Here is a 16,316-nt window from a genome sequence, read left to right as displayed (position 1 = left end):
ACAGCAAAATGAAAGCACTCTAAGGTTTTTCATACACAACACACACCACATTCGAGCACTGGAACAGAAATACAGTCCACTCAGATAACAAATCAATTTTATAATTATGATTACAAGAGCTTCAAAAATCTTACACTGCAGAAAACACTTCTATTTCAAGTTAGGGAAAAGGAAACAGATAGAATGTGCTTACCTGTAAAAGGTGAAGGAGGGTTTTACAGAGAGCAGTACAAATGGCACGACTGTGTAACTTATTGCTATTTGAGTTGCCATCCATGTTATAATATCATAACACACTTTAACAGCAGGAGATTCAACAAAATAGTGTCTGATATTGTTTCTTATCTGAAAAAGCAGGTAATAGAAAATTAGCTTAGGAATAAACCTTGGGAGCTCAGAGTTTGTTGCATTGACACAAAATTCATAGGATGAATTGAAATGCTACAGTTTGGTCAAATATCTTTGAACTACCCAAAATGCCCATCAACTTCAACAGGAGTCAGTTCAAATTCCCTGCTCTTCATCCAACACAGGAATTTAAGCATTTATCAATTTAAGCAGAATTTAAGTAAATGAATCCTCCATAAAACCCAATGCAACTTTGCACTGGTTGTCTGAATCAGGACAACTCTATTCTATTAAGGCATTCTATAAACATAGAGGGTTGCAATAAATGAAAGCCAGAATCCTGATGAAAGCTTCTATATGGTAAGTCATTTTCATATACTTGTTATAAGATATATTTTAGGACAAGCAGAGTATAAATCAGAATATACAAAATATCAGTTCTAATTATATATTTCAGGAGTCTTAATAACAACTACTATCTAGTGGGATTGATATAAACTGACTCAATTTTCTATGTTGTCTTCTTTTGTTTGTAAAATTCTGTTCAAACAGCAGAACAACAAAGGTATTTGAAAAAAATCCAAATCCAAAACCCACACAGATTTGGGTTCAGTTTTATTTAAGTCTATAGTTAAAAGACACCAGTAAATCTTTGTCCTTCCTTCCTTTGACTGAACTATCATCCTTGCTTTAAATCTTATTTGCTGAGAAGCCAAGATGGGCTCCATTCAGCCTCTGTGAGCTTGGTATCACAGTTTCCATCTCCCAGTCACTTGCACTGAAGCAAAAATGCAGCACCAAAGTGCACAGTTTAGTTTCTTCAAATCTCTGTTTCTTTAGAACTCCTGTTTCCAAAGAACATACCCAAGGCTAGCTCCTGCTGATTTAATTCTTTACATTAAAACCTTTCTTTACCCTTCTTGTTCTTACCCAAATTGCCTTGTAGATACAGCATTGCCACTCAGCCTTTGCTAAGTAAAACAAGTCATTCTGGCCACATACCCTTCATCCTAATCTCCGCCCAGTTTCCTCCTATGGTCACATGCAATGACTTGTTCCTGAGTTCTGTAGAATTCAGATGAAGCTTCACAGAATTTCTTGTAGAGAAATCTTGTATTTTAGGACTTGAAGGACAACTTTAAACACAAATCTACAATTGCCCCTAGTAAATACCTGATTTTGAAATGTGTAATGATTAAAGGAGGTAAAACAAATTGAATACATGCTTAGGCATGACAGAACAAAGTGTGGACCAAAGCTACCACACTTTGCAGTTAAAGGCTAATAGAGTTAAATAATGACTATGCTGAAGTACTTCTAATATATCTTCGCAGTTAATATTAAGTACCTGTTAATACAGAAACTCAAACTATTTTTTTTACTAGCCTATTGATTGATACATATGAAATGTGAATACAACACACCTTACTAGAGAAGCTCAGGATGAAGTGCAGTGAACACTCCAATTTACTGGACTCATCTCACTGAGTAAACGACTTTTACCTGAGAACTGTCCCAGAACCTTGGCTTTTGCACCAGCCCCTGGCTGATAAATGTCAAAAGTTCCCTGTGATAGTCTGGAAGAAGAAGAAAGCTACATCTATTGTAAAGAAAGGAGTCAGTTCTGTCAAACAAGGACTGTCCCCTCAGCTTGTGAAGAAAGAAGCATCTGTTTTATTGCTGTAGAAACAACCGAAGTCTGAAATACCACCTTCCCTAGCTCTTAGAGCAACAAAGAGCAGTCTGCTTCATTTCTTATTTTCCTGGTTCTTTCAACAAAAAATGTGGTCAGTTATGCTGCTCTGACATGTAATTTGTTCCTCTTTTCCACTGAGTAACTGATAAGTCTGTCTCTGTTCTTACACAGCTTTCTCAAGCAGAACTGTGAGAGATTTCTTGGCAGATTTGCTGGTTCCATATGGTTCTGAGTAGCAGCCGCAAAAGCTTGTTAATGTGACTGCACTGCTGGCTGGCCAACTTGAAATGGTAGCTGCACTAGAGATTTTTATCTGCTGCTTGACAGGGAGCATTCTTTAGTTACTTTACACTAGTACTGGACAGAAATTAGGGAGGAGGAAGACTCTATAATATATAGCATTAACATCCACGTTTCAAGCTACTCCTCATCAGTGATTTCTTCAAAATTATCTTAGATAACATCAACCTATTCATTATGCCAGTAACACAGGATCAGTTAATACAGAGGAAGAGCATCCACAAAAGATATGCTACAAAGATGTTATAGGCTGTGTACAGTCTTCTTTGTTTCCACCAATCCTTACATCTAATCATTCCCATTGCTCTCTTAACTGAAAAAAGTAAACACCCCTATCAGACAGATTGTGTATAAACTGTAAAGGGCATCTTTGGCCTACAAAATATGATCAATTTTCTTTTACAAAACATATTATTTAAGAAGATACTTGGTTGGTACTTACAGCTCGTGCTGCTAGTGTCATTAGTACTCCTGTTAAAAATGTTAAATAATATCCTGGGTAAACCCCGTGCCAGATGGCAGAAAGGATGAAGGTTTGGATCGTTGGGCTGAAGGTGGCTCGCTCATAGCACACTCTAGCAAGTCAAAAACAATTCAAGATAAATAACACAAGTCACTCACAATCTTCTCAGTCATCCTTTTTACTTTTACCAGTTGCATCTCCAACACAGAAGTTTGAATGCAATTGCAATTTCCTGTTATTTAATAATATTGCCACTGTATTATGATTTACAGAAAATGTTTAGAGCTATTCACAGCTCCCAGTTAAGCCCTCAGCGCAAACCTGTGCTCAGTGCCATCACACATGCTACTTATTCATAATGAAGGGATACACAATCATCCAAAGATGGGTGTTGGTGTTAATGAGGGATCTTGAGCCATCCAAGAATGTGTTTGAAAAGCTACACTGGAAGGTGCAGACAACCCTGGAGACTCTTGCAATGAGTCAGATACACGTTTTTCACAAAATGAAAGCAGCCTATAGGAGAATGGAAAAAATAACTACTCCCTTCAATTTTGAATAATAAAGAGATTAGAGTTGAAAATATGTCTATGTGACACAATTAGGTGAGCATGATGATGAAATTGTAATAAATACTCTAGTGTTGCAAGAGTATCAAATAAGGACAATGCTGAACTCTATTAATTAAAAATTGAGACTCTGAACTATTAGGCAAGGTCCTACAGTAAAGAATTCTAGAAGAAAGAAAGGAAAAAGGAATCCAAGAAAGGTATTTTCTAGAAGACAACATTATATGACACAATGACAAACCATTATGATGTGGAAGAATGATAGGAAACATGGTAAGGTCCTGATATGGCTTCACCAAGATTTCTTTAATGTCTTTAATGATCTGAAAACCAAAAAGCAATAGGAAATATGGAAACAGATACAAACTAACATGAAGCAAAAATAAACACCACAACCATGCATGAACACAAATCTATAGCTAACACACAAAATGAGTTTTAACTAAAAAGGCCATAGACACCAATATGTAAAAGGTTTTGTAATCACATAGCAAGTAACAGAAAAAAAGAAGAGAATTCACGTCTATTATTTAAAGAAGATGACAAGCTAATGATACAGAGGGCTGAAACAGTCACTACTAATCTAACTACTTTACTACAACTTCCATGTATACAAAAGATTACTGAGACCTACTGATGCGGTCAATGTTGAAGAGCAGAAGGCAAAAAGACAGCATCTGAATAGGGAAAGATCAAAAGTGTATTTTGCTAATTTAGTTTATTCCGGTCAAATAGATGTGGTAACTTTTATCTTATGAGGTCTTCTGTGCAGGATATGAGCACAACCCTCTCCTCCTGCCAAAGGGCTTCACTCACAATGGCCAATAAGATGAGAACATGGGGCTAAGTGGAGGGCAGGTGCTTGCATGCTTAATACACAAAACTATCTGAGGACATTTGCCCCAGGTACATCACCTTAAAGACAAAAGCAGCACTGGGCCAGGCTAAATAGTAAACACAGAATTTCAAAGAAACATTTTTGACAAAGAATCTGTCAGCCTCAGAAGTACAAAAGCTTTAGGAAAATTTGTGATGAGTCAGGGAGACATCTTGGAGCAAAATACCAGTCACCAAAACCTCGTTTGACACTGCCAGACATCACCCCACCAGCACTATGACCTCTGTCTCAGCCAAGACAGAGCATCCCTGGTAGACATAGTAGCATCCCTGCACCCAGGTAGGGGACTGTCAGTGCAGTGTGCCATGCCAGGGAGCAGGATCTCATCCCTGTCAGCTGCAGGTACAGGAATTTGTGGCGTGCTTTTCTAATGGGCATGTGAATCAGCAGATTCACAGCGAGCTAGAGCACTCACGTCTCCCACAGGTAGTGCATACAAGCAGGGGGCCCAGACTCCCAGGAGGAGGGGTGGGTTTGCATCCCACATGTCCTTGGGAGAGGAGGTGCAGTTTGCATGTAACTGTGTGTGTACATGTGTGCTTTTTAAACTGCTCGGGATTAGTTACAGAAGAGGGTTTAGAAATGTTTATTAAACCAGAGCACTAAGCACACACAAAGTGTTATCTGTTCTAGTACTGCTGTTAATTCTGAACATATATTTTACTGAGCAGTGGTTAATTATGTCTCATTAATAAACTGATACATGGCTTCAATCTTTATTTGGTTTTAACTACTGAAATAGTTCCCTGAAAAGCATTCACAAGACCTAACAAAACAAACTAAATTAATTAACCAAATTAACTAACCAAATTTCAGCTGTATCAATGCAAGTCAGGTAAGATATACTACAAAAAATCATCATGTTTCAATTTCAAAGAGTAAAAAGTACACTTAAACTCTTCCATGGATTTGGTAATAATAAATCATGTTCAAATGCTTCATTTGACATTCCTAAAAACACACCAAGGAAATATGGTCATCACAACAGGTTGCAAAAATATATTCAAATACAGGTGGTTCAGGTTATCTTATCCATAATTTGCTCTAGAAGTGGGAGGATGCATCAACTGTTCAAGAAGAGTACTGCCTTTTGTCTGGTTCTATATTTTCATTACTAACTTGGGTGGTAGACTGAGAAGTACATTTTTCCACCTTGTCTTCCCTTCCTTTTTTGAGGTGGAAGGTGGGATGGACGAGATTGGCATTGTTTTCTTAGCCGATATAGCACTAGAATCCAAAATGATCTTGATAGACTTGAAGGATGTTCTGAAATCAACAAGATGAAGTCCAAAGCATAGAACATCTAGTAAGAAAAGTGGAAGATACAAAACAGTACCATTCCTGTAACATTCCTGAAAAAGCGTAGCTGGGTACGAATATGAATCAACAGTATGAAACGCTGAATATCAGCTGAGCATGAATCAACAGTAGATTGCTGCTGCAAAAAAAGACAGATATAACACTCTTCCTAATACATCACAGTATTACCTACAGAAAATAATGGCAATTAATCCAGTCAAATTATTCAACTCAGCCTGTAACAAGCCAGGGAAAGACCTTGAAGGTCTTAGCAGAAGTACTACATCCACTCTAAGAAGACAGGAAGTTTGGAAAGAGGTCAGAATCAAGTAACAAGAACCAGAAAAGTTTTGCAAACATGACCAAAGACAAATGGCATTAGATGGTTTCTTCGGAAAAGAGAGTGAACAGGCTGAGGGGGGAATGTAACAGCTTTCCCAGTCAGGAAACACTATCGTGGTATGTATTGTTGACATATGCTGCCATGTAAACATCTATTTTAACTTGCATCCTTGTAACAATAACAACTCTGAATTGCTATATCTTATGATCTACGTTAAATGTTTACTAAAATTCTTTGTGATCTGTAGCTCCATTAACTGTGTTTTTTACAAGGAGTTTGTTTTTACACACAATCAGGGTTTAAATCCTGTGATTCTGGTGGTTCAGTTTTGCTTTAGAGAGTATGAGAAAAAACCAGGACAAATGCTGATGTCTGCTATTTCATGTGAGATAAATGGCTAACAGTTTAGGTACTTGTATAAATGGTAAAAAGGTGAGGTATTAAAAGTGGATGTTTAAAGTAATACATGAGCTTGTCCTCCACTCTAATTGTTGTAGCATTGCAACCAACCAAATTATTAGTAATATAATATATATTCTCTAACACTATTTATGGACCTCATATACAATCAATTAAAACAATCTTACTTGCAACAAAACCTCCAGAAAACATCCACCCTTCTCCCGTTCACTGTGGCAGAATAAAATTAGATTATCCTCAAAGATTAAGACTATCCTCAAAGATTCTTCTACTATTGTTTTAGAAAATATTTATTAAAGGAGATGTTTTAATTTTTCTTCACGTCTTATTTTATTGTCACTCTGAGCAACTGATCTGAATTTTTTTTCTTTCAATTCTTAGCAGAAGTGTTATGCTTCTTCACTAATAGGAGTGTTTCTTTAGAATCACTCTATTTAGGAGATTTGAAAGTTTGCTGAAATACAACCTTTTCCTGTTAAGTTTTAATACTGATAAATTTCTGTTCTCTAACTAAATTAAAATAGCTAGATAACTTATTTTCTTTATTAAATGATACATTTCAATACCTGCAAACATGCAATTCTTCTTTGTTCATTGTCTTAGCAATAGATCCTGTTGACCATTGAGCTAACCAGAATAATCACATAAAACTCAATTTCTGTTTTTAATTGAGTCGGCAAAATATTTAGGGATGAAATTATGAAAGGAAGAGAAAACACTATGAAGAAATTTGATGGAAGAAACATCCTGTTGCCAGCTATCTTAGAATAAGGGGTTAAGTCCTCTGAGTGATCCCAAGATAAGGGTCTCAAACTTGCACCTATGGATAGAGATCCAACTCAACAGACTGGAAGAAGGGAAACAACACCCATATGCTACTCAGGAGCACTTTTACTTTCTAGGTACCACAAAGAAGTAGAAAGATGTAGTTCACAGGACACTATATCTGTTTCCCAGACAAGGAAAGAGTGCAGCTGAGGGATATCTGCAATTTCTGTTTGACAGCACATTGTAGGGTTTGATGGAAGGAGCTTAATGGAAGGAGCACAGAAAGATCTCTCACAAAACGTACGGAAGTTCCTATATCACTATGTGGCTAAAAATAATGCAGAGCTTTCACAGGCTGAGATGTAGGTTTTGCCTGCTGTTCTCAGCAACATGCACTGGTTTGAATGCTAAGAGGGGAAAAAAGACGCCTCCACAGATTAACAGTTTTATGTTCCCTTTGGCCAGTGAAGAAAAACTGTTTCTGTCATAACCTGACAGTCTACACTAAGAGTGAAGTCTTAAATTCAGAGGCTTTAATTCAAGTATTATAAGAAGAATGTCCTGTGGAGTTGCTAAACAACTGATGTTTTGTGGGGTTTTAGCTTTAAATGTTACATCATCTTCAAAGAAATATTTACCTAAGAAACTTCAGTGGAAAAAAGCTTTCCTTTAAGAAATAAATACCTTTTGAGCCAAAGAGCTGTTTGGATATTCCAGTTATCAAGAAACATCTTGAAACTTGTGGAAAACTGTAAAGTAAAACAAATTAATTATTTTTATAATCATAAAGTGTTATAAAGTGTTTCAGAATTCTCATGTATAAATTATAAACCCTCCCCCACCAATTTTGTGATGAGTTGAATAAGTTATTTGCTCAACTACTTATAACCACAAAATATTTTGGAAGTCAACTGACAAGTAGAACATGTTCAAAACAGACTATTTTCCATCCTTTCCTAAGGATGTGAACACATAATTTCTGACTTAAAACATATTCACTACCTTAAGGAACAAAATGCGTAGGGAAAGTTACTGAAATTACAAACAACTACCTACATGGGCATGTAGGTTTTTTTAAAAGAGCCAGAAACAAACCTCTATTTGCTGGATTCTCAGATTTGATATTAGATCCCAACGTGTAACTCCATTTTTATCATAGCCTCTAAAACCAAACCCTGCTGCATTATTAATTGCATCTGCTGCAAAGAAACAAAACGAAACAAATTAATTATAAACCGCCTGTATTACAAATTGTGCATCACACAGCATGTAGTTTGTTAAAAGTATTTATCACACCTTAAAGGCTACATTTATTTTTTCTTTTAAATACTGAGGATCACTTGAACAAACAGAAAACAATCCAAGCAACATATTGGATTTCAATTCAAAAACTTGTACAAAAGCATAAGAATGAAAGGTAGCACTATCTACTTCACAGTACAGGTGTTCCCTCTCTCTCATAGCACCTACTTAGACTTGCTTGAGCAATCTGACAGAAAAACAAACTTAATAAGATGCATCAAGACTATGAAACAGTATCTGGTTGTAATGATTTGAGACAGCAGCTCAACGCTCAGATGCGTGTCTTTGGTCTTCACTATGCAGCAACAGCAATGTTTAATGCATAAAGATAAAATTGCACAATTCCCTTCAAGCAGGTGCACATTCACAGCACCCCATGCAGAGCAGTGCAACCCTAAGAAAAGAAAACAGTAATTTTTTAAGTGGTGCAGAATTTGTCAAACTTCCACTAATGGAACAAGGCCACTGTTAACACCTCTGAATGTGAAGTGTCTACACTGCACGTCAAAGGTCAGGTAGTTCAAAGAAAACAATGTTTTTCCCTAGGAGAAAAAGCACTGCTGTCATCCAGACTACACAGGAAAATCCAAGGGATCTCTGCTGCCTACCCCTTTCAGTCATTACTTTTGCCTGAGTTTTGTTAGCTCAGACATTAAAATTTTCTCAGCTGTTCAAATTAGGATGGCCACGTGCAAGGAAATGAGATGGTTTTTTTTCCCAAGTAGGAAATGAGATGGTTTTTTTTCCCAAGTATTCCCTCTGTTGAACCAGGCGCTTGGTGGAATGCAGCCAAACATGGACACACATCCACGAGGCATGAACCCAACCACTTACATGGATCGCTAAGGGACCGTGGGCAGAAGAATGCCAGCCCTTCTACCATGTCAGAGGAGTCCTGAGGAACTGGAATTAAGGTAGGCAAAAGGCTCTGCAGAAGCCATACAGATCTAGTCCTCTAGTTACAGGGCCCTCTTTGTTAGCTCAGAATTCATCTAAAGCACTGTAATTAGATTGTGACCTTTTCAATTACAGCCAGGAATGTGGGAGATACTGCACAGGTTTTATTACCACATTGAAAAGAATTTACTTCATACAATAGTCACATGTTAAGAAAAATTTGTATCTTCTGTAATTTCCTTTCTTCTCCACAACTTTTTGAAGGTATTAATGTCGTGTATTTGGAAAGTATAAGAAACAATTGACTCAAACACACAAACGGTTTCTTTCCCGAAGTTCAGTTTTTCCTGTTATCCACCAGTTTGGAAAAGGGCTTTGTAATATTTCATTGAATATAGGGTAATTTATAATATTTTTATTTTCTTGTGAAAATTTTTAAAAAAAACATCTTTGAAAGCAACAAAATCTGCTGCCCTACATCTGATGTCACTGATGTCAACTTCAAATATTAGGCAATGGTTTTATGCTCAATTAGAAACAGCTGAAGACACAAATCCCATACTCTTTTGCTAGCTAAAGTACAAAGACTACAGCTAGAGTAACTACTCATTTTATTCACTACCATTTTAGTAAGTATTTCTTTAAAGTAATTTATTTTATTAACAAATTTTTTTCTGAAGTAGCGTACAACTCAACAGCATAACATCCAGTAAAACTGCTAAAGCCCCCTCATATTCTACTCCTACCAATATAAGTTTAGATGAGACAAAGTGGAAGGAAGAAGGTTTGAAAAAAGCTATTTAGCAAACTAAAAGCACAGAGTTGGCATCGTTTATTTTCGTTGGTATTTTATCAAAGGAATGCTAGCTCTATACTTTTAGCAAGTGCATAAGGACAAGTCTATTTGAAGTATTAAAGGAAAAATCCCACCAACTAAGATTATTCATTTTTCAGATGACTCCTACGATTTACAGATGATGATATGGGTGCATAAGACCACAATATTTGAAATTATTTCATTCCACAACAAGCCCCAGAATAACTATATCCAGACAAGCTGAAAGCGTTTCATTCATTGACCAGGAATGAAACCAGCAGCTGTAAATGAGTCATGCTGCTCTGCTACACTAAAGCTTTCTTTATTGCATTGTTCCCACAGATTCTCTCTCGAAAGAATTATGAAACAAATATGTAAAACTGGAGAGGAGGAGGAAGCTGATGAAATCTGTTGTGTGAGCCACTTCCAAGATGTCAACTTACATAAATTAAGTATTTTTCTGTTGTATGTGTGGTCTTTTTCAAATAACATGAAGTGAAACACAAAAGGTTCTTTAAACTATATAATTTATTCAAGTTTAAATCAATTACTAAGGATGTTTTCTCACCTATCATCCAAACTTTTAGTAAACAAAGACTAAAACTGAAGTGACACCCATCAGATTCTGAAAATAGTACTGCAGATGCCACCTACTATTAGCAAAAGTACAATACATCTGAATTTCAATATATTCATTTTCTTTCATGCTTGAGTAACATCAAGCAAATTACTAACCACAAAAAATTAACTTTGCAGATATGCCAAAAATCAAGGTATCAAAATAAATTTAAAAGAAAAAAAGAGGGATTGTACATTAACCTAGATTTATTTTTTATTATTATTATTTTTTAAAGTTGTTGCTCATTAAAACACTACCACCCCCCAAAACTCCTAAAGTTTCACTCAGACTTCTAAAGGAGACTAAGATCTCATTTGCAACACTGACGCAACACTGTGCTTACATTTCTGGTACCTTTTGTTTCTCAAAGAGAGAGACACTATGGAATATACTCTGCCAATACCTCAGAATACTTAAATGCAATCAGGTTTTCCTAAGGCCTCAAGAGGGCACTGCCACTTTTTAATATATGCTTAAGTGTGCAGCATCTTAAATGAAACTCAACACGTGCCCTTTTTGTTATTACTATATTTTTAAATATATACTTACCTAAAGTCCATGCAAAATAATACTTGGGTCTGGCAGCCATAAGAGACACATATAGGTAGAAAAACCTTACAGGCCATGATGCTGTAGCTCTGAAGTTATCATCAATGTTGTATTCCACTGGCAAAGTTTTTGTAATAGTCATGTGGAAGAATAGGGACAGTCCACAGATCAAGAGTTTCTGTGCCACAGCTATCTGAAAGTTTAAGATGGAAGAATTTGTAAGCTTCATTTTTTTTAATCTTCTGGAAACAAAGGAAAATTATAACCTTCCTTCCCTATACAGATATAAATGTATATCAATTTTTCTGTAATATATACTACCAACTTTAAAATAGTTGGTAACATTTTAGAGACTCAAGGAATATTGTTACATAGACCAAGTTGTGAGCACCCCTTCTCCTGGCAAACACAACAAATCCAGTCTGACTACAGTAAGCCCCTAAAAACCCTTCAATAATGGGAACACCTTTTGCAGCTCCATTTTTTTTTCTTGTTTCATTGCCAAAGTAATGAAGCCAGTAAATTTTTAAGACATCATAACACAAAACATAATCTAGGACAGAGTACAACTACTGTAGAGATGCCAAAACAATGGCAAAGCTTCAGTTTATTTTGAGTAATCTTTGGCATAATGCAGGTGTTCAATTGCTGCCCAACTTAATATAGCAATCATCTCTGCTAGATTATTACAGTATTTAAATGCTAAACCAACTAAAATATTGAAATAACTTATGAATTTTCAGCCAAAATACCTCAGTTCTATATAGATCTGTTTTCCCAACAAGAATGATCAAGCTATCAGGGGACAAATAATATGCTCACAGATGTGTTACAATTATGTTGTTCGGGTAGGACCTCCTCAGATTTTCTCAAAACTCAGCTTTGCTATCTATAACCAGCACAGTAAAGAATCAGTATTATTTTTAGGAAAACATTTCTACGGTTCTATTATAAAGCACACAGAGCAATAACGTCTAATACTGACTGCTCTAAATCACTAGTCTGATCCACACCCCAAGGACAGATACTTTAGGAACTTTCACAGAACATGGTAACACTTTAACCAAGTACCAACAAAAGAGAAGTTTGAGAGTTGGTTCATTAAAATGTAATTTTAAAGCTTTTATTTTAAGTAATCTCAATATTTAAACATTACAGTTTTAATTTACATTAAAATTCTCCAGAAACTAAACTTGACAAGAAAACAATCAATCTATTTTTCTTCGAAGTATCAGAACGAAAAGATAATCAGAATCCTTTTTCTGTCCATGCTGTTTCCAGTATACCTGCCCAAACTTTTAAAGATAACATTCTGCTTCACTGAGAGTTCAGCTTCATATATCTAGTTCCAAAATAAAGGATAATTCTGTTTCATGATACAGAATGGAGCATTAAACATCCAACTGAAAACACAGACTTCGGCAAGACACACAGTATCAAAGATTCACCCAGTCACACAGATGATACAGGTGATACGACCTGATAAAATATTTGACTTGGAAAAGCTGTAAAATGGTGAGGGTATTTTTGAATATTACATATATTTCATGTGGCTCATCTCAGAAGATATTTCAGAGAGGAACAGGAATCACAGCTATTTAAGAAAACACAGCTGGGAAATTCAGGAGGCAGCTACCAATTAATGGCTAAAACTGGTGTTTAATTACTTGTTTCTACTTGCTTTCTAATAAACCTCATTTGAATACTTTACAACAAGAGTTCAAAATGAAGGGCATTAACTTTCTAAAAGTGTTCCTTTCTTATTCTAAAACTATTATTCCACCTCTCTCTCTGTTAGAGCAGAAGCAAAGTTCAGTTTGCTTTAATTTCTATTTCAATTCCTGAAAAAGTTATGTTCTTAAAATCAGTGTTAATAATAACACTAATGAATCTTGAATTCTGGTATGCAGTACCTGATAAATGCAAAAGTTTGATGTTTGTAAATACCAAAAGGAATCACCCCAAAGTTCTGAAGACAGCTGCAACGATTTAACTTCAAAGTCTAAGCTACAATTAAAAGTCATGTTCAATTTCACATGAGAAACAATATTTATAATCTGGTAACACTAACAACCAAAATATGAGCATGAATATATAAAATAGGTGTTTTCCATCTGAAGGTCACCATAAAGTCTAAAAAACTGTTTTGGCAACTTATAAGTCATGTTATGTCTGTTTAAAGACCTGCTTTGTGCCTCTGCCATTGTTTACCAATTTTTCTATTAGTAAATAAAAATCATTAATCTGCCCATTCAACCCAAAATCTGTTTAGTACCTCTCTGAAGGTTCTTAACTAAATTGTGGAGGTGTGAACCCTCCTTTTAAGGTTTGGTTTCAACAAAATTTACCTTAAGAAAAAATAATGAACTCATACAGGACTCTGCCACAAATTCAACATTTTCTTTTTTTTTTTTTTTAATTATACTACTTCACTCAATAATTATACATCCCAGCCTGCTGATACCACTTACAGGAATCAGTATCAGGGATATTAGTGTCCTTAGAAAACTGTGCTGGAGATAAATATCTTGCCTCTACAAAGTTTGGGAGCTGCAGTTTCCAGACTGGTTTAAGCAGAGTTTCTGAAGGACAAACCAAACACAAGCTGCAATGCAAAGCATCAGTTCTGCCCTGCCTCCACTCCTTGGCTGCAGGATTGGCCCTTGTTCCTTATAGTGAGACACATTAGAGAAACAAATCAGATGAAAACCTCGATTTTTGGCATTTTATGTGGGGTTTTTTATTTGGTTGTTGTTGGGGGCTTCAGGGGGAGTGGAGGTGTTTTGTTCTTTGGTGTTTTTTGGTGAGTGGTTTTTTTGTTTGGTTCATTTTTAATGGCAAGTTAGAGTCAGGTTAGATCAAATTATCTGAACCAGGCTACAACACTGTGCACTGACACCAACATAACCCTACAGTTCAATTACCTATAGAAATGCATTTGGTAAAACATTAATTCACTTCCTATTACTTAATTAACCAGGTTATTAAAAAAAACTTCTTTGCCAAAGCACAAATGGGCAATCACTGGATTGCACATTCACGGGAGTGTTGGTCAGTTTTTACAAGGATGAAATAACTTGAAGTTTAATTTCATTTGCTCTTTAAAGTTTTCAACGTACCAAAATAACTGGTCTGTTAAGGAATTAAAAGACCATAAGATGCAGGATAACTTTGACCTGACGTGAATTAGCATATACAAATTATTTTACAACAAAAAAGTAGAAAGTCCTGGTTCATTTAGTTTTGATGAGCAACTGGGCATACCTGTATAAAAATATCAAATATGGTCAACACTGGGAAGGGGGAAAGGTACTTAAGCTAGAAGACAGTGCCAGGACAAAATTAAATGTGCATAAATTAGATGGGAATATAATTAGGTTGAAAGCTAGATACCTAATTTGAGAAAGGAGTTCAGAAACAGCTTTTTAATTGAAGAAATAAAGCTAAAACACTCACAGAGTTCAGGAATTTTAGAAATATATTACTGTATAAACATGTATAATATATAAAAACAGATACAAAAAAGTAGAGAGGAATCTTTAAAAATTTTATTTGAATGAACTTCTTGCCTGATAATCAACAAGAAGCTCAGTGTAATATTGAACTATATTAAAGCACATGATGTGGGGGAGGTTGGTACTTCAGATAAAAATTATAGGTATTAAGAAAGAACTTTAAAACCTGTACGAAGAGTCTGCATAATAAGCAAAAAAGCAGATATCTGCTGACAGGAATCTAAGGGTAGCCATAATAAAAAGAAACTTACAAAGACAGATATTAATTTCTGAGAGTTGACACCACTTTGAGCACCAACAACTGATAGCTTGCAAAAAGGCACAATAGGAGGGATATAAGAAGTAAGTTTTAATATGGTGACTTGATTCATTTAACATGCAATGAACACAGCAAAAATACTAAACCAAGTTAACATCATGCAGTCAACACACATTACAGAGGAGGAGGCTGGTATGAACTACTTTGGTTATGTAATTATATTTAACAAAAATTAAACTTACTCTAACTCAGCTCAAGGATCGTTCTTTTAATTTACTACATTAACATTTGTTGATCCCCATTACATTTAATTTCTTTTTTATAGTTACCTAACAATTTATTCTTCTTGAAATAATAACATGAGAATCAAGGAACAAATTTTAAGTATTTATACAAAGTTAATGGTATTTAAACATTCTTCTACAACAAGACAATGAATATTTTATTTGATGCAGCAAATGCAGTGAAATGCTATCATTCATATTTCTCCAAAGCACACAATACTCACTGGTGTTATAAAATGCAGCCAAATTTCTCTAACACCAGTTGGCAGATAGAGTATCAAGAGCATAAACAGCTTCTCTTTGTTTTTATGTCAAAAGCTAATGCAGCATAAATTGCAAAAAGTTTCAAGCATCTTAAGAGCAATTGTTTTAAGGAAAACCGCTTACCTGAAAGAAGAAGCCATCATAGGTTTACATTTATTCCTATTGACTTTGTCCAGATTGCTAGCAAGATTATGTGATAAAAAGCCAGGAAATCCTGTCAGGCAATTAGTAGATGCATGTCCAGAAAGTACTGATATGGGCAGATTTGGTTTAATTCCATATATTTGCAATAATTTTACTACATAACATTTTTCTGCAGAAATAGGATTTCAGTACACGGACTTTACTGAGCCAAAACAACATTTAGAAACAAAAGAAGTGTCTGCAATTTTGTCAATACAACACATCCATGCAGAGTATGGACCATGTGGTGCCACAATCTATGCAAGGAATTCTCTCCATCTTTCACCCTTCCTAACTACTCGCTCCACAGCACACCTGTGTGAGCTTCTGTGCTTTGCCAACTTGTGGAGCAGTTTGAAGTGTTATCATCCTCCAGCCACTCTTTTACATTCCTGTGGTGCAAGTTACTACAACCACATCAGATGGGTAGAATGGAACTGCAAAGAATCCTCATCCACTTTCAAAGGGTGGAAGTGGTTGGAGATGCCACAACTGATGGGGAAGCACTCCCTGTTGGCCCAGC

General features: G+C 35.7%; 1 protein-coding gene and 1 long non-coding RNA gene across 2 annotated transcripts in view; one reads left to right on the top strand and one right to left on the bottom strand.

Annotated features, from left to right (window-relative positions):
• MBOAT2 (membrane bound O-acyltransferase domain containing 2) overlaps nt 1–16,316 on the bottom strand; it is a 98,552-nt gene that overhangs the window by 7,001 nt on the left and 75,235 nt on the right. Inside the window, exons 8-12 of the mRNA XM_027747579.2 lie at nt 11,289–11,481; nt 8,200–8,303; nt 7,789–7,853; nt 2,787–2,919; nt 194–345 (exon numbers count right to left, since the gene is read on the bottom strand). Coding sequence (XP_027603380.1) covers nt 194–345; nt 2,787–2,919; nt 7,789–7,853; nt 8,200–8,303; nt 11,289–11,481 — 647 coding nt within the window. The remainder of the gene's footprint in view (nt 1–193; nt 346–2,786; nt 2,920–7,788; nt 7,854–8,199; nt 8,304–11,288; nt 11,482–16,316) is intronic.
• LOC120324489 lies at nt 9,136–10,585 on the top strand. Its single transcript, XR_005565844.1, has 2 exons — nt 9,136–9,320; nt 10,463–10,585. It is a non-coding gene; the product is annotated as an uncharacterized LOC120324489 (long non-coding RNA).

This window comes from Pipra filicauda, unplaced genomic scaffold (assembly GCF_003945595.2).
Source record: "Pipra filicauda isolate LSUMZ 115617 unplaced genomic scaffold, ASM394559v2 scaffold558_size305803_pilon, whole genome shotgun sequence".
In the NCBI taxonomy this organism is placed as follows: Eukaryota; Metazoa; Chordata; class Aves; order Passeriformes; family Pipridae; genus Pipra; species Pipra filicauda.
This window is presented reverse-complemented; position numbering and strand designations above follow the sequence as displayed.